The following is a 21,907-nucleotide window of genomic DNA, read 5'->3' on the forward strand; positions in this document are numbered from 1 at the left end:
TCTATCTAGGACCACGGAAACGTCTTTTATAATGTAATGTATATCTTGTCTCTTATCGGAAAAGAAGAAATTTTATTTTGTTTTGGTTGCATAATTTTGCAGCAATTTATTATGCAGGCTATATTGGCTCATTTTGTTTGCAGCCATTTTTTTAAAAATAAATCACTAGCTTCTGGTACTTGGTCTTCAACACCTCTTCAACCTCTTCCAACACATGGTCACGGTTCTTTTGAAAGCTAGTTGTTATGACTTAATGTATACCAGTTGAGAAGTAACATAATTCATGAACTAGCTTTAGGTACAAGTCAAAGTCATAAAAAAATAAAATATATGTAGTAAAATTTGATTTAAAAAGGGTTTGGTTCTCCCCATAATTGCAACTTTACTTGATACTCTTCTCTTATTCTTTTCATCTTCATTCTTTCATTAACAAACAAACTTTACTTTAAACAAACTTTACATTCTTTTATTAAAAGCAAACTTTACATTCTTTTATTAAAAACAAACTTTACATTCTTTTACTAAAAACAAACTTTACATCCTTTTACTAAAAAAAAATGATGTATTCAAGACTTTCATTTACAGCTTTCGTTGTTTCGGCAACTCTCGCTAATCCAATAGTTAAATGTCCCTTCCCAGAAACACTTGGTCTTGTCGCAGTTGCCAAAGATGGTGCTAATGCTGGTTGGGCAATGAGTCCAGACGAGCCATGTGTTCCTGGCAAATATTGTCCATATGCATGTCCTCCAGGCCAGTTGATGAATCAATGGGACCCACTGGCAACAACATATTCGTACCCCAGCTCAATGAATGGTGGCTTCTTTTGCAACCCCGATGGCTCTTTAACCAAACCATTTACAGACAGAGACCTTTGCATCGATGGTGAGGGTACAGTCTCAGTTGTGAATCAAGCAGACAAAGAAGTAGCTTTTTGCCAAACAGTGCTACCTGGTAATGAGGCCATGTTAATCCCAACAAAAGTCGACGCTGGAAACGAACAGGTCCTTGCTGTTCCTAATCCATCATATTACGCTGGAACAGGTGCACACTACTATATCAATCCACCGGGTGTTTCTACTGAAGAGGGATGCGTGTGGGGCACAGCAGATAAGGAAATTGGTAATTGGTCACCATATATTGCGGGAATGAACATGGACAATGAAGCAAATACATATGTTACAATTGGCGTCAATCCAAAGCATATAGACGATTTTAACGGTAAGACTCCAAGCTTTGGTGTTAGAATTGTTTGTGATAACCCAGATGAGTGTAATGGGTTACCTTGTGAAATCAACCCAAAGAACGGCTATAATAAAGCAAGTGGTGTATCAGCAGGAAACTCATTGAATGCTGATTACTGTATTGTTGTTGCGAGAAACCACGCAAAAGCCAAAATTGAAGTGTTCTATACCTAAATCGAATTTTTGGATTACATGTATAGATTACATATATAGACTAAATATATGAAAATAAAAAAAAGAAGAAGAGAAAGAAATGTAGAAGAGGAAGAAATGTAGAGGAAGAAATGTAGAAGAGGTTGTTGTGAATTAGGGAGCTTTTTTCCTCTTTCCCCTTTGAAAACTCCTTTTGCTTTTTTCAAATTTGTTCTTGTTTTATTGTGCGCATTACATACTTTCCGCCAAGTCCACCCCCTCTCCCTCGTACACCAAAAGAGCGAACTAATGAAGGAACCAGCAATTAGCTTCAGGAACAAGGACTATTCATTAAAAGAACTTCGAAGTAGGCTTTGCAAAGTTGATAGGAGTTTACAAAATAGTTCAAAGAACCTAATTCTTTGTTTAGACGGAACCGATAATGAGTTTGGTCCGAAACCATTCACAAATGTGTTGAAATTTTTCCAAATGCTAGAGAAAAACAATACAAACCAAATTTGCTACTATCAATCTGGAATAGGTAGTTCTTTTAAAGCGGAATCAAGCAATATCAAGGAAGAAAACTTTCTAAGCTCAAGATATGACAAGCTCAATAGTAAAATCGACGCGATGGTAGCGTTTACATTGAAAAAACATGTCCTAGATGCTTATGAGTTTCTAGTCAAGTTTTTCAGTAAAAATGACAAGATATATATTTTTGGCTTCAGGTTTGTTATCTCAAGACTTTTACTTACCTTCTTGATAAAGAATGGTTTTATTAACATTACTCTGTTTGTTTGTTTCCTTTTTTTTTTTTTTTTTTGGGATAGTAGAGGGAGTTTTACTGCAAGAATTGTGGCAGGTATGATCGAGCTCGTCGGCTTAGTCTACACAGGTTCCACAGATGCAATCTCTATGGCATGGGATATCTACAACAACTGGGAGCAGGCAGGACAGCCATATTCAGAGAACATGACTTTTACCATGGCACAAGAGTTTAAGCAAACTTTTAGTAGAAGTGACGTAGAGATACATTTCATGGGATTATGGGATACAATCAACTCTGTTGGATTCTTATGGGATCGCATGTTCCCCTTCACTGTAAGGAGCTGTAATGTGAACCACATACGTCATGCTGTCAGTATCGATGAAAGAAGATCCAAGTACAAGCAACAACTTTTTGCACCCGAAAAAGAAACTTGTTTCGAGGACGAGGATGCCGAATGCAGCACTTGCAATTCGCGCACGACTCAGACACTGTTGATTTCATTAAACTCCATTGGCGATATAATAAGACATCTTATTGGCAAAAAGCCGGAGTCAGCTCGTAAGCCCAGGCACCATGATGACTTGGTTGAGGTGTTTTTCCCCGGCGATCATGCCGATATAGGTGGCGGGTGGAGTACAGACTCGAATGGTCAATCGCTCTCCAACATTTCTCTTAGATGGATGTTGGCACAAGCAATAAAATTCGGGGTTGTTTTTTTGCCAGGATCTCTCCATAATTGGTCATTAAAGTATCCGAGTCTCTCGAGTTTGTTGTCTACTAATCATGATATTCTATCTCTATCGGGAAATCTGCAATTGGGGACGACTCTGCAGAACCATTCTCAAGTAGAGCTACCCTTAAAGCCGATTTTTAAATGCGCAGGAAGGGGTAATCAAGGCATATGCAATTGGTCCTTTTGGTGGCTTCTTGAAGGCGTCCCTGTATTTTATAGAAGGGAAAACTACTACGGCGAATGGAAAAGGGTCTTTACTCCAAATATGGGGCAATGCCGAGTTATTCCTGAAAATTGCGTGGTTCACTGGAGTTTATTCTACAGATTGCATTACATCAGAGATTATAACCCACCTAATATCCATTCACTCTCATTTTCAGATTTGTTTCTACAGCTGATGTTGGAGTTTAAGCAATTCACATTTAATGAGCTACAAGAGTATGCAAGTCAATTAACATTCCATAAAATCAAAGATGACTGGAACTGTGATATTTGGAAGAAAATACCCGATGAGCTATCCGATGCTTTGAACGATAATCCTGATTTGTAACAAAAAAAAAAAAAAGCGAATATGTTATTCTCTTGCACTACAATATATAGCTAACTAAAAATGTGCTTCTCTCAGTTTTCTCTTTCTATATCATGTCATGTTCTGTTGTTTGGTTATTTATTTTGATTATTGTATTTTGTTTTGGTTATTGTATTTTGTTCTGAGGTTGGCTTAACCAACAATTAAGGTCAGGTCATCGGTGAATTCGTATGCAGGGATTTCCAAGTTCAATGGTGCTGGTCCCTTTCTAATTCTTCCTGAAATATCGTAATGGGAACCATGACATGGACAGAACCATCCACCGTAATCACCAGCCTCACCAATAGGAACACAACCCAAATGCGTACAAATACCCAACATAATTAACCATTCTGGTTTTTTTACACGTTGAGCATCTGTTTCAGGGTCTCTCAATTTACTTAGATCCACGTCGTTGGCCTCTTCTATTTCCTCTGGTGTTCTGTGTCTAATAAAAACTGGCTTACCTTGCCACTTGACAATCACGTTTTTACCTTCTGGTATTGCGCCCAATTTCACCTCAACTTTTGCCATGGCCAACACATCAGCAGATGCTGCTAAAGAAGAAAGAAAAGCATCGACACTTGATTTGGCTCCAGCTGCAGATAACAAACCCATCGAACCCACCATAAAGTAGGTGAAATTTCTACTTGCTTGTGGAGTCTTGTTGTTCAAGTATGATGAGTAGTCTGGGTGCTGGTAGTTGGTTAAATTAGATGTCGATGTAGACAAGGCTCTAACGGTATCTAGAAAGAAGGGGGAGGTTAGTAACAAGATACTATGAATTGCTCCACTATCGAGCAACACTATCGAGAAACACTATCGAGAAACACTATCAAGCAAAGCGAGATAGTGTCAAAGGCAGCTAGTCACTGTCACCAGTCAGTGCTGCTCCACTATCAAGCAAAGCGAGATAGTGTCGAAAGCAGCTAGTCAGTGTCACCAGTCAGTGCTGCTCCACTATCAAGCAAAGCGAGATAGTGTCAAAGGCAGCTAGTCAGTGTCACCAGTCAGTGTCACCAGTCAGTGTCACCAGTCAGTGCTGCTCCACTATCTCGCTTTGCTCAATAGTATCAATGGCAGCTAGTCAGTGGTGCTCCACTATCTCGCTTCGCTCGATAGTGTCGGAGTAGTCAGTGCTGCTCCACTATCTCGCTTCGCTCAATAGTGTCGATGTAGTCAGTGCTGCTCCACTATCTCGCTTCGCTCAATAGTGTCGATGTAGTCAGTGCTGCTCCACTATCTCGCTTCGCTCAATAGTGTCGATGTAGTCAGTGCTGCTCCACTATCTCGCTTCGCTCGATAGTGTAGTGTCGATAGTGTAGTGTAGTCAACATACTTTTCAAGCCCAACCCATTTTTCAATGATCTAAAGGCAAGTGACGACATCTTCAATAAATCGTAAATAATCGACTTTCAAAGTCTTCTTTAATTCACCTTTGTTAATTTTTCAACAAGAGAAAGAATGAAAGTAATGAGAAAGAAATATCAAATACTTTCTTCTAATATGCAGGCGTATTAACAATACGTCACTTCTGGGCAAATTAAGCTAACGCATTTTGCCATTGATTTTATTGGCTGAAAGATTTTGGTAGCGCATCGACACCACACTGACACTATCGAGCAAAGCGAGATAGTGGAGCAGCACTGACACTATCGAGCAAAGCGAGATAGTGGAGCAGCACTGACACTATCGAGCAAAGCGAGATAGTGGAGCAGCACTGACACTATCGAGCAAAGCGAGATAGTGGAGCAGCACTGACACTATCGAGCAAAGCGAGATAGTGGAGCAGCACTGACACTATCGAGCAAAGCGAGATAGTGGAGCAGCACTGACTGGTGACACTGACTAGCTGCCTTTGCTCGATAGTGGAGAAAGACTTTGTAGCTTGTTAAGTAGAGCAACATATTGTAGCTGGTTAGGTAGAGCAACACTTTGTAGCTGCCACCAACACTTGGTAACTGGTACAACGCTTAGTAGCTTGGTGAGTGAAGCAACACTTTGCAGCTTGTTAAGTAGAACAACACTTTGTAGCTTGTCGAGTAGAGCAACACTTTGTAGCTTGGTGAGTAGAGCAACACTTTGCAGCTTGTTGAGTAGAGCAACACTTTGTAGCTTGTTGAGTAGAGCAACACTTTGTAGCTTGGTGAGTGAAGCAACACTTTGCAGCTTGTTGAGTAGAGCAACACTTTGCAGCTTGTTGAGTAGAGCAACACTTTGTAGCTTGTTGAGTAGAGCAACACTTTGCAGCTTGTTGAGTAGAGCAACACTTTGTAGCTTGTTTTGTCACTATCTCGCTTTGCTCGATAGTGCCAATAGTGCCAATAGTGCCAATAGTGTCGTGTCTATTTTATGCCAAATCCCGCGCTTTCATAAACGGCCTTGTTTAGCTTATCAGTGAATTTCTCTCTTGAGCTATAATTGTAAATTGCCAACTCGTTGAAACATGTATGAGCCAATGGCAATCTAGAACTATCTTGGCCATGGTTCAACAATGTTATTTTAAACGGCAAGTTTTGTATTCCCGTTGCAGGTATTCTATCAGATCCTGTAATAAAAACTAAAACCCTTTTGCGCCCAGAATTATTCATCTCTTTCAAATAGTGCCAAAACCACTGTACTACATTCGAGTTCTGAGCTTCTTGATTTGATGACCACCCGCTGTATTTCGTTACCGACTGCAAAATGTCCACATCTACGCTACGATCGTCATTGCCACATAGTAAAAGCTGTATTTCCTCTTCGGAAAATAGTGACAATGCGTTGCCGCCAATAACGTTATCAAAACCCTCAGTAAAAGCATCTAGCTGCTCCTTAACTCCGTCTCTAACAAAAAACATACAATACTTTTCAATGTATTCTTTCACGTTGCTCTCATTGACATGTATGTTCAGACCATTGGGTACAAGCTCTTTATTGTGATAATCGCCAAAAACGTCGGTGAAGGTAACCTCAAAAGTCAACTCCAATGCATCCAATTCGTGCTTTTCCATCTTCCTCAACTTGTTGAGATTGGCAAAAGTTTGCGGGAATATCTCCTTGCAATCATCCATATCAAAAGGTTTTGCCAATACGGTTTTGTATAGAGCTTTGGGAAATTGTAGATCCAATATGGTTGAATTATAAATGGCCAAACCTAAAACAGCACCAAACAAATAGTACATGTCCTTATTTTCAACCGGTACTAGATTGAACCATAATAAATTCGAATCCTCGACATTGTAAAACATACCGGAATTTGGGTGGAAAATTTCTTTGGTTAACAACATAAACCATTCCTTGCGCAACCCACCAGCATCTACACCTGGTTCGTTAACAAACTGAACTTTCAAACTTTTCCTCAAATTCCCCATATTCGATTGTATGCAATGTAAAGAATCCTGCACTATATGATCTCTTCTCACCCTAATCTTTAAATGCACATCAATAATCACTCTTCGATCAAGAGAGCTTATAAATGCCTCCTCGGCTTTGCGTTCCATCTGCCTGCGTGCTTCATATTCCAAAACTGCAATCTTACTTCCGAGTGAGATAACAAACGGGTACTGGCACATGTAAAACGACAAGGATCCACTGGCGCTTAAGCCACTGTGACTAGACGAAGTTTCATGTATATATCCAATAATAGATTTTATCTCCGGTTGAGAAGAGTTTTTGGATAAAGAGTTCATATTTTTGTTTCTTTGCCAGGAATCAAAATCAAACTTGGTATTAACATAATCAACGAGCGTGTTGTAAAAGTTTGATACAGGCACTGAATCATGTCTTAGCTTATTGGCTTTATATAGAAGCGACAACAATGTAAGTGCACTTTTTATATGCCAATCATTGCCATATTGCTGAACTTTGATCTTGCTTTCCTTTTTGGTATCTCTCGCTTTGCCACTGGATTTCAAAGGAAACGGATTCGAGTTGTATTGATTAACAGAACCATTGAGCAGCAGTGATAAAGAAAAGCTCAGGTTTGACTCAATATTTTTCTTCAAATTCAAGCTTTGAAAATACTCCAAGTTGTCTGTATCCATACTCGACATCCTATGTAGGGGGACTGATGCCAATTTCACTCGAGGATTATTAATCAAGTAGAAATACTTTTTCAAGTGGAAAGTGATGTATAAATTGAGTACATCTACTTTGTTATTGAACACTGCTATGTCAAGTTTGGCAAACCAGCTAACAAAGTATTTCATAAGCTTCAGATGGTCAAGACAAGACAAGATTCCAAGGCACCTCTTTAAAATCTCGTAGCTTAGCATTTTTATCTCTGGGACGTCGCTCATTAGCCTTAATCTTGGATCATTGGAAACAAGTGCTCTTGACAAAATAGGAATATCAAGTAAAACAAAAATCCAATGATAGTCCAGAATGGTCTCTGAAAAATATGCATTTATTCTTTTCAATTGCTCAACTGCTCCCTTCAAAGCGGAGTATAGAGGTCTCTTTGTAGGCAACTTTGTGAGTAAATGGAAAATCTCGTGGATTTCAGAATAGCAAACATTGAACGTTTTCTGGTGCGGTCGTTTGCAGTTTGAATCAACTTTGAAAGCACGGTTCAACACATCTCGCGATCGGAAGGCGTCATACAAGTATGTTGAGAGTGGCTCAAAAATCTCATGAAGCGACTTTCTCTCATCGTCTTCTCCATCTCCGTCTCCATCTCCTCCTCCATCTCCTCCTTCTTTTCCTCCTCCCCCTCCCCTGCCTTCTTCTCTTGAAATGATTCGTTCAAAGCATTGCTCAACCAAACGAGTGATCTCTTTAAAGGAAAGTTCTAATTTCGTTTCATTTTTATTCGTCGATTGACTTTTCTCCATTATATTCGTCGTATGACATATGGAACACTTATACTTGTTGGCTTCATTGGGAAATGACAAGATTGTGCCGCAACAATAGCACTTGCACACATCTCGCGAGTTTGAGTTTGAGTTTGAGTTTGAGTTTGAGCTGCTGGGTAAGCTGCCCAAAGAGTCGCTGTGAGCCGTAGTCACCGAATTTGCAGGAGTCAATGTCGATTTTAAAGCTGCGGGTACACTCTGACCGGGTGAATTTGTTTGGCCTTTACGTCTTTTGGCAACATCGTTGGAAACTTTCGACGAGACTCTAGTAGCGTTCGTTGTAGGTCCCGTGGATTCAAAATGTAAAAACGACAATGCCTTGTTCTTGCTTTGAAGCTGCATTAGCGACACCAGTGTGAGCAAAGCGAGCTAGTGGAGCAGCACTGACGGACCCTGATTGCTTCACTCAACCAAAATTAGAAAGAGGGTACCTTGAAAAATAATTGAAAGCTGGATACCTTGAAAATAATTGAAAGCTGGATACCTTGAAAAATAATTGAAAGCTGGATATCTGTCTATGTATATTAAGCACAAGCTCTCCTGTGTGGGTTTTTTTTTTTTCTTTCGGTTAAACTTATTCACACCAATACCCTTTTGGTTCATACATACAATCCAGCTGCTCTAAACTATCCGTAATCCCATCTAGGTAAAAGTAGTAGTAGTAGCTGAAAGATCTTGGTTATAGATATTGATATGCAATCGCTTATCTCTGTAAGCCCCGCATTTGGTAGCATCTAGTCGCGACTTGTAAACCAGGCGAAAAAATGTTACCGCTCGCACGAACGCCAACCTAACACAACCTGGCTCACTGTTTTCTCGCACAATGGCAACCTGCTCACAGTTTACTCGCCCCAGCAACGCTATAACTAAACTGGGCAATTTGCAAAACATAACGCTACATAGTGAGGTGCCGTGCGCGGGGCGGTAAGGTAAGGTTTTATATATGGCAATACTTGCTGGGCGGTGAAGTTTTATATATGGCAATACTTGCTGGAGGTGAGGTTTAATTATGCTTGTTTTAACCGAGTTATCTCAATCGCAAGCGATTACGAATTCAGCTGAGGTTCAATTGAATGGTGAAGAAGTTTTGGTACTATCTCAGGGCAATGAGGTACGCATTTATACACTTGAAGTTAATACCTTCAAGCTTCGAGGCGTCAAGAGTCTCCCATACAGAGTGTTATCATGGGCTAAGATTATTTTTCAACATGAATGCTATATCCTATTCATAGATGCCGCTCATAAGCTTTACATTTTCAATATTTCTCAAGGCATGCTTTTGCACAAGATGAGCGAGATGAAGGTGGTTTTGCTTTGTACTTTATCGAGTAAAGGACAACAGCTATCGGCTAATCTTGAGAAGCCAATATTCGTTCCCCAAAGGCTAGTTGATCCAGAATATGTTCTTCTTCATCTTTTCTATTCAAACATACAAGTTATCTCGATTACAGCTGTTATAGAGGAAATGCAAAAGGGAACTGCGGTCCTTTCTTCTGCCGTTGAAGTTATTTCCGCACCAATCGGAAGTGTTGATATAGTACAGATTGTTTCCTTGGATGATGCCTCTAAAGGGACAGAAAAGGATACAGCTATAAGGACAGAAGAGCACACATCTACAAGGACAGAAGAGCACACATCTACAAGGACAGAAGAGCACGCATCTACAAGGAAACGACGTTATCGTCATCGTCATTATGATGATGATACAACAAACACGGAATTTGCGATTCTATACAAAGATTTCCTCTCCAACTTCAGCATCAGGTTTGTCAGTTTTGATTTCTATACGGGTCAGTTTTCAATCACAAGGCAATTTGCACAATTTGATGAAGAGCCATCTCTCATCGTCCCATGGTCTTTCAAAGCCGGCGGAGGGTTCTTAGCATTCACAAGCTCAAGTCTTTTCTACTTTCCCTCAACCGCAATCAAACATATGTCATTGGCCAGGAACTTGAAGGATGTGTGTATCATCTCCAACAAATCCAAAGATTTACGCTTGATCATGACATTGAACAAACCGGGCAGGGGCAAGTCCCGAGCAGTTTACAAGTCATTCGAAGTTATTGACAATTCTCGTATTTTATTAGTTACAGAAATGGGGAAATGCTATATGTTTTACGCAGATATTGAAAAATCAACTAGCAATGCACTCGTGGTAAATCAGTTAAATTTGATAGATATAGGAGACCTAACAGTACCCATGGCTGGATCTTTACACCATGTCAAAAATAATTTATTTTTTCAAGCTTCAAGAGTATCTAAATCTGTTTTGTTTGAGATTTTTCCAACGAGGCCGAATATCAATATCCTTGGCGTTATTAATTCAAGTCCTCCAGTAATAGATATATCAAGGAGGTCAACTCGCCGCAATTTTTATACATGTCAAGGTGGCTGGGATGGTAGCGAATTACGGCGATATTCTGATGACTCGCGAGGTGGTGGTGAGTACAATATCGTCAACTCTGCTACCCAAGACACCAATTTTTTCTTAATTCTGGCTGGATTCGACAATGGAAAGTATTTGTATGAAAATCTTGATATTGCAGGAAGCTCAAAGTTTCTTGCGATTGACAAAGACCTGCTACAAGTAGAGCTTCTACCAGACGAGGCAGATAACTTATTAGAAAAGGTTGTTGATAATGGACGTGAGATTCTAATAACAAAACAAAACTTTCAAATAGACAAGCAGGTATTGCTCGAAAAGGCCATATTATTTGGGCATATAATTAGGGAGAGCGAACTTGCAATTATGGTCACAGATGATGGTAGAATTTACTTTTGTGAGTATCTGATAGATGGGCGTTTTGAGTACACTATAGAAGCTAACAAAGAGGGACTAGAGGAAAAAGAGGAAAAAGAGGAAGTGACATGTGTGGATATATGTAAAGTGGGCCACCGCAAATACTGGATCATTGCAGGATTTTTATCAGGCAAATCGAATGTTTGGTTGTTTAGTAACGAAGCAATGAAAATGGTTCATAATGAAGGATTAGAAGCTGGTTCAAGATCTGTGTTTGCGGCTGCCATATTTACTAATCTTGATAACCAATCTGCCAGAATATATGCATTTTTGCTGTATACCAACAAAGAGGTGCAACAACTCACTATAGAAAGACAAGGAGAAAAATGTCCCAAGTTGTTTAGTATGGGCTCGACCGTTTTACACTCCATGGAACCCTACCATATAAAACGACGTGGATCTGAGGTGGTGATGTTCAACTCACACGACATTATTGTTCCTAGGATGATTGAAAATTTGAATATATATGGATTCACAAGGGTGCCAAAGTCAAACGTGACAGAAATAGTGTTTACAGGAGCAAATACGGGTAAATCAAAGGTGGAGGAAGTTTTGGTTACGTTCAGTTATGGCCTTGCTGAACGGGCACAACTCGAGTTTGGCACAAGAACTCATTTTAGAGAACTCAATGTATTATATTCCAACAAGTTGTTTACGAAATGTATTGTCCTTCCCCAGGGCCAATATCTAGTTGCAGTTGTCTACGATAGGCTGCAGGTGAATATGGACATACGTACAGAGTTGGTATTAGTACGGTTACGAGATTTCAAAGTAACTGACACTTTTAAGTTTAATGATGATTCAGAAGTAGTTGACTTGTGTGAAATATCCGAGTGCGCATTTTCAGGTATCGCTCCGGTTAGTGACAGAATAGATTTTATAACTCTATCATCTTCTGATCAGTATCCCTTGGGATTGTTTAGAATACAGGATTCCAAAATAAAACTAAGGGAGAAATGTGTGATAACAGGTTTACGGATAACTAAAGATGTGAAGCTACAAAATATGACTCAAATTCATCCAGATGATAGTAGTGACAATGATAATGACAATCATTTAGTCTTGATGATATCCGGCACGGTCTTGGTTGCGGTTGACTTGATATACGACGGGCAATATAAATGTAAGACAAGACCGAAACATTATACTACAGTTCCATCTTTTGCTGTGAGTCAATCGTTTGCGCAACACGAGGTGTTCATTGCCGATGCAATTGAAGGAATTTGTTGTTTTGATATGGTGACCTTTGCACGACATCAATGGCAATTTCACTTGGAAAAGGACCGGGCCTTGTTGACGTGTATGACTTTGACTGGTACTAATGATTTATATCTAGTCACGGGCGACACTCTGGGTAAAATTTATATTGATATCCATGGCAAGCTTTTCAAAAAGGTGGGTGTTGATATTGATTGGGGCCAAATCAACACAATTGTTAAAGCAAGTGGAGGTAATGATATAGTCAAAGATTTGGCCTTCATTGGCACTTCCTCAGGCGGATTGTATTTACTAGGTGAAGTCACCAATCGAGATTTTATAGAGAAACTTAAAGACATTCAACCATGGTTGGTTCACTTTGCGCTGAACGAGTGTATCCATCTGGTTCTGCAAAAGGATATGGAAGTCGATAATGATAATGATACTGACGAGACGCTCATGATGAAAGTTATCGATACAAAAATAGCTAAAAAGTTCCTTGAAATGTATGTATCGCAGCCAGAGGAGTGTCAAAAATACCCATTTTTAACAAATCACGTAGAACTATTGAGACAGTTCTTGCTGTATTGTCTTGTATAGATATTTAACACGGAACCTTGAGTACAGTGAGCTAATGCATAAAATCAGAGCATGAAGCCAGGGCATAAAGCCAGAGCATGAAGCCAGAGCATAAGCCAGAGCATCTCCTTCTCATAAAGCCAGAGCATAAGCCAGAGCATCTCCTTCTCATAAAGCCAGAGCATAAGCCAGAGCATCTCCTTCTCATAAAGCCAGAGCATAAGCCAGAGCATCTCCTTCTCATAAAGCCAGAGCATCTCCTTCTCATAAAGCCAGAGCATCTCCTTCTCGTTCTTGAATTTTTTTTTATATTTTTTTTTTCAATCTCAATTGTAGATACTTTGTATTTGCATATATAACAGTTTGGTACAAGTAACCATGGCAGAGAGCATGCCGGCAGCTTATAGTAGAAAGTTTGAGGACATTGAGATGTTGGAACTTCCACAGGATGCGGAAAAAGTCGAGGACGATGGTGATGATGTGCTGGTCACCTCTGAAACTGAAAGTTTGTCAGAATCACCAGAATTGTCTGAGGGCCAAATACAAGAACAAGAAAGAGAAAAAGGACAGGGACGAACGTTTGAGTCGTCTACCAATTCACCCTGCCACCTGCCACATTTATCGCCTTTATCTACGGCGCAAATTCTTTGTCCGGATAATGAGTACCCTGATTTGATGGATTGGATAAACTCCGACAAGGAGTTGGAATTCCATGCGGATGGCAAGCTCCACAAGTTAAGTAGTGGTGATGGCGGAAGAAGTTCTTCAAGGATCCAAAGGGCTTACATAGAATACGTAAACTCGAATTACAAAACGGTGGAAAACTTATTGTCGAGTTTAAACGATACAGAAAATGATTATTTGCGTTCCCCCTCAATTGGTGTGATTTCCAAACTGGTGAGCAATAGCAACAACAACAACAACAACAACAATGAGTCGGTAATGATAGATGAGGCTTTCCAAGACATTGTCGACCACTTAACTATTTTTGCCGAGCAACCTGTCGATAATATCGAGGATATGACGGAGAAGGAAAAGTTACGCGATGTACTTTCAATTTTGAAGTGCATTGCATCGACGTATTTTTATGGATACGTGAGAAGAAAACCAGAAATGGTAATCGATTGGGTTAACAACTTTGATCCCGAGCCCTCGAGTGAATTGATTAACGAAATAATGGTTGATCACGAAAACAGTTATATGCACCCTCTCTTTTGGAATAGTTTGGTTTGTAAAATGGTTAGTAGAGGCTTATTCCAGCAAGCAGATGAAGTGATACAACACTCCAATTATGAGGAGCTCGAAGAGTTAAATCCTTTCTTATTTTGCGCAATTAAAGACATTAAGAATTTATTGACCACCTATACATCATATGCATTAAAGGGACAATTCCCACAATGGAAGTTGCTAGCCTGTGAATTTAGAGACTCATTGTCTCTGCTGAAAAATGATACAAGTCAGGTTGTTGAGAATGCCCATCACAGAATCATGCTCACACAAATCTATGACATTGCCTGTGTAATGACGGGACTTCCAAGAACCATCGCTATATACAGTAACACCTGGTACGATGTGTACCTTGCATTATGTTTGTACCAAATACGGGACAACGACCAAGTTTATGAGAATTTTTTTCGCACTGCAGTAACGGAAAAGCCACCACCACCGCCACCGCAGTCGTTGTCGTTGTCGTTGTCGTCGCCTGATACAGACGGCAACCTAGAAGATCGAACCGAATTAACCTTTATCAATATTCTTGAAGAAAACCTAATGAAGGTGATGGAGACAATTTTTAGCTTGAGCCCTGCCACGGCGTCCTATGTGGCTATATTGATGGAATTGAAGGGCTTATTCAAGAACTATTACTTTGGTAATAAAGAAGACATTGCTGGTAACATTTTAAACAAAAAGTTGATTTCAGAGTACTTCCTTTTGTGTCATGCATACAACTGTTTAAACGTGTATGAACTAGTTCCTGTGGGAGTTGGAATATTGTCCAACGAATGGGTCAATTCTAGACCCGAAAGCCGTGAGCATAATTGCAACACAATAGCCAACTTTCTTCCAAATTACAATGTAGGTTCCAATAACGATCTAGAATGGGCCTTGGCTATTTGCGCAGATTTAAATTTAACATCAACGGCGCGGGATTTATACTTTCAAGCTGGTGTACAAGCATTTGATGACGGTTACTTGTACGAGGCGTTAAATCATTTTGTGAATTGTTACGACCCTCTCAAAGTATCGGGCAAATCCCATCAAGAAGGATTGCAAAAAATCCACTACATTGTGTGGGAAGTGCTTTTCACGGACTGCATTGTCAACAATAGTCCCGTTAGAGATGAACTTATCAATAGTATTATTGACCAAAAAGTTGATCTAGAATTGCATCCTATTATTCAGCAATGCATCTCGCCTTATGCAGTCTTGAAGGAGTTTTATGATTCATTGAGTGACTCGAGTATCAAGGTAGCAGCCAAACTTTCCAAAATCATTCACTTGTTGAAATTTCAGTTTTTACCAAAGAAATTTTGCCCACTATTGTTGAGTCAATTTCTTCCATTTCTTTCACCAGATCTGAAACTTCGATTGCCTGACCTTCTTATTATGGTAGAGTTGATTGATAATTTCGAGACGGAAGCGTCGGACGAGGAAAAGAGGGAGGGAGAACAGCTTTATACATACTCAATAATGGAACAGGACCAAGATCTTTTAAATGAGCATGACTGGAGAAAGATAGTGGAACCGATTCCACCCAACGTCGAATCTCTTGTATTGGCGTTAAGATGTAAAACAATTACAAAGATTGGTCAGATTTTTATAGAGTAAGATTGTCAATGTATAAGAATTCGTTTTCATTTCTTTCCCTTTTTCTTTTTAAGAATTGAGAAAGAAAAACAAAGTGTAATACTACTATTCACGCCCTTAATGAGTCACATACTGCAAGAACCAATTGTTCTTTCTTGTTGTTGTTGTATTGTTGCTGTTCAATTGCGATGGAAGAAAAGCTTGAGAGATGATCAACATGTAACATCTTGAGATCCTCTTGAGTTCAATAACAATGCCACAATCAATCCATACAAACCCAACACTTCGGCGAAAATCAAAATCAAAATCATACCAACGAACAATCTTGGTTGTTGAGCTGTACCCCTAACACCGGCATCACCAACAATACCAATTGCAAAACCGGCAGCTAAACCTGATAACCCAACTGATAAACCGGCTCCTAATTGGATGAAACCTGTATATAATGCCTGCTTTTGAGACAAAGAATCACTCACCAAAACAGAAACAACCAACCCGTAAATGGCAATAATACCTGCCATAACAACCGGAACAACATTTTTCACTAATAAGTCAGGTCTGGTAACAGATGTGGCACAAATACCAACACCGGATTTGGCAGTCCCATAAGAGGCTCCAAAACAGGTAAACACAATTGCGGCTGCGCAACCCATAGATCCAAAGAAGGGAGCGTAAACTGGGCTAAAATATAGGGTTAGTATAGTGGAATCTGGAAGTAGTAGGATAGTAGTTGGAAAAATGGAAAAAAAGGAAGAAAAGACTGATACACTATCGACACTATCGAGCAGAGCGAGATAGTGAAGCATGTCTTTTTTGAATAAGGATTGGCACCAGCACCAATGCATCTTTATCTCACCAGCACCACTGCATCTTTATCTCACCAGCACCATTACATCTTTATCTCACCACCACTGCATCTTTATCTCACCAGCACCACTGCATCTTTATCTCACCAGCACCACTGCATCTGCTTTCTCTCCTCTTCTCTGCCCCCCATAAACAGTTCAATTAAACCTTAAAGCAATCTTGCCCTTTCCATTAAAGCTACCTTCTTCTTAAATCCCTTCACCTTTACCTTCTTCCAAAAATCCATTCACCTCTACCATCTACCGTTTCTCTGTATGTACATACCATAAATCTGACATGACTTCTCTATATATGCAACTTTTAATACCTCTAACTGACTGAAAATAGGAATCTTCCTTTCTTAATTCAACTTTAACAAGGGTTTTATATATATATATAAAAGCTATTTGCTGAAAACTGAAATTAAAATTAACGGTGCTTCTTTGGGTTCTTGTACACGACCTTATTTCTCTGCTCGCTACCAAATGTCATTTTGAAGGAATTTTTTTTTTTTTTTTTTTTTTCCAAAAAGCCTCATCGCCTTTTGCCAGAAGAAAAAGGAATAGAGACACTATATATATCTATCTATACAAGTTAAGCTTTTATAGGACCACCAGTGAGATTTAAGGCGAGCTTTTATTGTTTGAGCATATTGGCAAGGAACCGACCACTACATTACAATTTACTAACTATAGGAAATGTCCTCACCGAATCCAAAAGCTTTCCCATTAGCCGATTCAGCTTTGACCCAGCAGATTTTGGATGTTGTTCAACAAGCACAGAATTTGAGACAATTGAAGAAGGGGGCCAATGAGGCCACCAAGACGTTGAATAGAGGTATTTCGGAGTTTATAATCATGGCTGCTGACGCTGAGCCTATTGAGATTTTATTGCATTTGCCGTTATTGTGCGAGGATAAGAATGTTCCATATGTGTTTGTTCCAAGCAAGGCTGCTTTGGGTAGAGCGTGCGGTGTTTCGAGGCCGGTCATTTCTGCTTCTGTGACAACAAATGACGCCTCTTCTATCAAGAACCAAATTTACGGTATCAAAGACAAAATTGAAACTTTGTTGATATAGAAATCGACACTATTGAGCGAACCGAGATAGCGGAGCAGCACCGACTGTCACCGACATGACTACACCGACTGTCACCGCTACTGACTACACCGACTGTTACCGCTACTGACTACACCGACTGTTACCGCTACTGACTACACCGACTGTCACCGCTACTGACTGTTTTTTCAGTGTATGAGCTTCAATGTACAAATAAATCATCTTTATTGTTTTTTTGGGGTCAAGTGGGATCGTTTGTTACTTTTCATAATTCCCAACCTCTACAACTTTACTTCTCCAGCTCTGTCTCTACAACTCTACTTCTCTAGCTCTAGCTCTACAGCTCTACATCTCCGGCTCTGCCTCTACAACTCGACTCCTCTAGCTCTACCTCTACAACTCTGCGTCTCCTACTCTACATCTCCTACTTTGCATCTCCACTCTGCCTCTACAGCTCTACTCCTCCAGCTCTGTCTCTACAACTCGACTTCTCTAGCTCTACCTCTACAACTCTGCGTCTCCTACTTTGCATCTCCACTCTACATCTCCTACTTTGCATCTCCACTCTGTTTCCGTTTCTTCTTCTTCTTCTTCTTCTTCTTCTTCTTCTTCTTCTTCTTCTTCTTCTTCTTCCTCTTCTTCTTCTTCTTCTTCTTCTTCTTCTTCTTCTTCAAGTTTTTTGGTTCTTTTTGCGATGAGCATCGAATTTTTCAACTTTGTGAGAAGAAAAAAACGTTTAGAAAGCATCTTGAGAAGCATTTCTTGTATAAGGGTGCAGAATTCGGGTAGACATTCAATGCTGGCACCAGTTTCGGCAGAAACTATTACCAGATTACTTAGATCTAAAGATGAAAAGCTCGACACTATAGTAAAATATGCCAATAAAGTGCTAGATAAGAAAAGTTTTAATATCTATTTCCCCAAAAGTGGAATCTTTATCTTGAAGCTACTAGTTGACCGTTTAAACGATAGGTCGGCAAATTCGAAATTCAGCGAGTGGAAATTTAGTGTGGATGTGTGGGATTTATTCATTAAAACGTGGCAAAGCTTAGGTGTCTCCGACGCCGATTATAATGATGTTCATACTCGTGATAGGATTGTGCAAAGTTTGAAGATTTTTGAGATTACAACGCAAGTGTTGAACCAAATTACACCAGAAACAGCCAATTGTCTACCAAAAATTCTTGATGCCTTGAACATGCTAATGAACTACACGTATGTGGAAGTGGATGAACCTACGGGATTTTTCTTACTAAAGGGATACCTATCAGCTCTTGTTGGGAAAACAGTTTTTCGAGATATAGATGCTTGGTCGCAGTTGGTGGTGAGAATTTATCTTGGTTCTTGTCTGAGGTTGGGATACGAAGGCTCTAAAAAACTGTACAATAAATTTTTTGAAGAGTGTCTTTTGCCGTTAATTGAGGTAGTGGTGGTGGTGGAGTTGTCATCATCATCATCTCCAGGCAAGCTCAGCTCGACTTCAAAACTGGTGCTCAAGTCACTTCTTGTTGAGAAAATCTTTGCTCCAGAATATGTTGATCGAATACCAGTTAATCTCGAAAAGCTATTATCCAAACATCTGGCAGGCCTTGACCTGAAAGCAGTTTTATATCTCTATGCTCTCGTGGTTGAGCACCTAGCATCAAAGAGTATAAAAGAATGTGAACAAATTTACGTGTTACTATCTTCCAAGTATAAACACCTATCAGAAGACATGTTGGGTATATTGGTGAATTCGAAAAAACCAATATCCCTGGATTTCACAAGTGCTATATACAAATCGGAGATAGCCGACAAAAAATTCATCGATTTGAACTGGAGTATGGTCAAATACATTTTTGAGGTTGACAGTGAACTTGCAACTAAAAAATCAAAGTTCATTTTTGAAAAATACAATTCCGCATTTAAGCTAGATGATCAAGTACTAGCAGTAGGGAAAGTCGTTGTAGATGCATATGTAGAGAATAGGGAGTTATTTGAGTTTTTCACCAAGGTTTGGCCAAAAGCCATAAAGAAGGATGAGGTATGGGAAAGTGATGAATTTGTCAGCAAGGTTGCTACCACAATACTGTCCTTATCGGGAAAGCAGCTTTCTCTCATAATAGAGGAATCTTTCAAATTGGATACAATTGATATGAAACCAATTCTCACAGCAATCACGAGTGGAATGATGATGATGAAATGCACCTGGAAAATAATAGACTACTCAAAGGATGTTTTTCTTCGAAACGAAAATGTTATTAACCTCCAAAGTGATTTTTGGCAAGTGCGGTACAACTTGCTTTGTTTGTACGGTTTACAATTTAAAATACCCGAAAGTATTCTTAACCTGGAGGATGATTTATACTTTTACTATACAATTCTCAGGCTTGTTGAATTAGGAAAAGTTGAGGAAGTCACAGATAGTCAGCAGTTTCAAATTGTGCGTTTTATGTCAGCACTCCAAACTCTTGATACTAGTGCCGTTGTTGGTGCTTTTAAAAGATGGTTTGTTATATTTAATGACTTTTTTAGCGCTGAAAACGTGGACAAATTGATTTTATTAGCAATGAACTCGCAAGCTTTAAAGGATATTCCAAATGAATTTTTTGAACAACGTAGACTAGTATCGGCAACAATTAGGCATTTGGTTGAGACCCCAATCCCTAATGATGAGCTCATAAGACAAATTCCTTTAGCTTGTTATACAAAGGGGCTGAAAAGAGAAATACTAGACAAAGCCACCAAAGTATTTATTCAAAATCCTTCAGTGGGCTGGGCTAAGAGCATTAAGTACTTGTTGAGCATACCTTCTTATCAGTCTCTTATCGAGCTGGATTTCAGTATATTATTGCAAGTTATTGAACGATCAAGCGGTGAGTGGGAGTTATTGATTTCGGAGATAACTTATTTGGTATGGACTTCAAATTTGAACCAACGACAAAATGGTGAGCCTACTACCTACGTTATAGATGTTATAATGAGACTAACTAGCGTTCTTAACTCAACAATGATGGACCCAAGATCTCCAGAGATTCAACTTGCCCTAGTAATATCAGGATGCATTGCGGAAACTCCATTACCATTGCAGCAGAAAGTCATTGAGCTACACAATGAGCTTTTGTTACATTGCACAACTGTGTTGAAAAGCTCAACCATAAAATATGATGACACTACTATGGTTTGGTACTTGCAAGCGCTCGCATCAAGAGTTGACCCGCTGGAACTGTCATTTGCTCAAGTGCAAGAAATTGTGAAAAACATCAACTTGGAGAAAACAAAAAATGATTGCATAAGGCTGGCGATATTCAAGCTTGTGGGTAGGGCAATACCTGTTAGCTTTAATCATGCGATATACTTATTGGCTCTATATATGGCAACAACAACAACAACAACAAAGCTGAATAAAACTGCCGAGTTTCAAGAATTATCACATTATTTGGAGAGAGTAGCCCGTGATGATTTGGAGGTGCACACGGATGTGTTTAGAAATTTCATTGGGTCTGCTATGGCCTCAGAAAGCAACGAGTTTGTAAATGACTTGATCATGATTGCTTGTTCGTTCCTATCAACACTTACAAAAGACACAGATTCTAAAACAAGTGCTAGCTTATTTTCGTTTTTGGTGAACGTTAAAGGGAAAAATGTGGATTTTGGTACAGCCATAACGCTTTTGGAAACAGTCAAGACTGCACTCATTACAAAATCGGGTATTTTTACTCAATATATACTTGAATTGACATTAAACATCACGAATCACATATTTGCAGTGCTATGTTTCACAGATATCAAACAACTTGAAAAAGTCTATATCACCGCGACACAAGTCATATCGTGCATCTTGTTATACCATCGCTATAAATTATCTACACGTCATCACCTCCTTATTAGCATAATGTCTTCATTTTTGAATCGTTTAAGTATGCAGTCACCTTGGAAAAATAGTGTCGAGGCTGCAAGTTCGTACGCAAGATTATTGAACAATATCTGTGAGCCTTCGGAACGAATTAGGGATTCTTCTTCCTCCCCAACGTCCTCTTTCTCCTCCTCCACAGCTACCACCACGGCACATTTAACCACTTCTGCAAACTTGTACAAAAAATCATTGAGAAAGCACCTATCAGTATTGATGAGTAATTACGTTTACTTTCATTTGAAGTTCAATTATAGCAAGCAGGTAAATGATGTTTTGACTGAGGGCATATACAGCATGTTTAACATCCTATCTCAGAATGAGCTTGAAACCATTAATGCGTCCCTTGATTATGCCGGAAAGGCTTTGTTTAAAAGTTTGTACAATAGTTACAAGGATCATGGAAAATGGAAAGCCTAAAACATCAATCTATTTTCATTCTTTTTTTT

General features: G+C 39.4%; 7 protein-coding genes across 7 annotated transcripts; 4 read left to right on the plus strand and 3 right to left on the minus strand. All coding sequences in view use genetic code 12, as the record gives it.

Annotated features, from left to right (window-relative positions):
* Nucleotides 1-557: 557 nt before the first annotated feature.
* Nucleotides 558-3,425, plus strand: KGF56_001010 (uncharacterized protein; the record flags this gene model as incomplete). The annotated part of the gene is made up of 4 exons (XM_049322088.1): nucleotides 558-1,359; nucleotides 1,804-2,101; nucleotides 2,204-2,770; nucleotides 3,095-3,425. 4 exons carry the CDS (start codon nucleotides 558-560, stop codon nucleotides 3,423-3,425), a joined length of 1,998 nt encoding a protein of 665 aa, XP_049181913.1.
* A 171-nt stretch (nucleotides 3,426-3,596) lies between these two features.
* RIP1 (ubiquinol--cytochrome-c reductase catalytic subunit) lies at nucleotides 3,597-4,831 on the minus strand (the record flags this gene model as incomplete). Its single annotated transcript, XM_049322089.1, has 2 exons — nucleotides 3,597-4,189; nucleotides 4,783-4,831. 2 exons carry the CDS (start codon nucleotides 4,829-4,831, stop codon nucleotides 3,597-3,599), a joined length of 642 nt encoding a protein of 213 aa, XP_049181914.1.
* Nucleotides 4,832-5,788: 957 nt separating this feature from the next.
* Nucleotides 5,789-8,620, minus strand: KGF56_001012 (putative E3 ubiquitin-protein ligase; the record flags this gene model as incomplete). The annotated part of the gene is made up of 1 exon (XM_049322090.1): nucleotides 5,789-8,620. The coding sequence occupies one exon, from the start codon at nucleotides 8,618-8,620 to the stop codon at nucleotides 5,789-5,791; it is 2,832 nt and encodes a 943-aa protein (XP_049181915.1).
* Nucleotides 8,621-9,287: 667 nt separating this feature from the next.
* Nucleotides 9,288-15,683, plus strand: KGF56_001013 (NUP85; the record flags this gene model as incomplete). The annotated part of the gene is made up of 2 exons (XM_049322091.1): nucleotides 9,288-12,781; nucleotides 13,262-15,683. 2 exons carry the CDS (start codon nucleotides 9,288-9,290, stop codon nucleotides 15,681-15,683), a joined length of 5,916 nt encoding a protein of 1,971 aa, XP_049181916.1.
* Nucleotides 15,684-15,874: 191 nt separating this feature from the next.
* On the minus strand, nucleotides 15,875-16,807 carry CUP5 (H(+)-transporting V0 sector ATPase subunit c; the record flags this gene model as incomplete). The annotated part of the gene is made up of 2 exons (XM_049322092.1): nucleotides 15,875-16,343; nucleotides 16,794-16,807. 2 exons carry the CDS (start codon nucleotides 16,805-16,807, stop codon nucleotides 15,875-15,877), a joined length of 483 nt encoding a protein of 160 aa, XP_049181917.1.
* Nucleotides 16,808-17,206: 399 nt separating this feature from the next.
* KGF56_001015 (RNA binding protein) lies at nucleotides 17,207-17,587 on the plus strand (the record flags this gene model as incomplete). Its single annotated transcript, XM_049322093.1, has 1 exon — nucleotides 17,207-17,587. One exon carries the CDS (start codon nucleotides 17,207-17,209, stop codon nucleotides 17,585-17,587), a length of 381 nt encoding a protein of 126 aa, XP_049181918.1.
* A 775-nt stretch (nucleotides 17,588-18,362) lies between these two features.
* KGF56_001016 (uncharacterized protein) lies at nucleotides 18,363-21,878 on the plus strand (the record flags this gene model as incomplete). Its single annotated transcript, XM_049322094.1, has 1 exon — nucleotides 18,363-21,878. One exon carries the CDS (start codon nucleotides 18,363-18,365, stop codon nucleotides 21,876-21,878), a length of 3,516 nt encoding a protein of 1,171 aa, XP_049181919.1.
* Nucleotides 21,879-21,907: the final 29 nt, after the last annotated feature.

Source organism: Candida oxycetoniae, assembly GCF_023343755.2.
Source record: "Candida oxycetoniae strain CBS 10844 chromosome Unknown scaffold4, whole genome shotgun sequence".
Taxonomy (NCBI): domain Eukaryota; kingdom Fungi; phylum Ascomycota; class Pichiomycetes; order Serinales; family Debaryomycetaceae; genus Lodderomyces; species Lodderomyces oxycetoniae.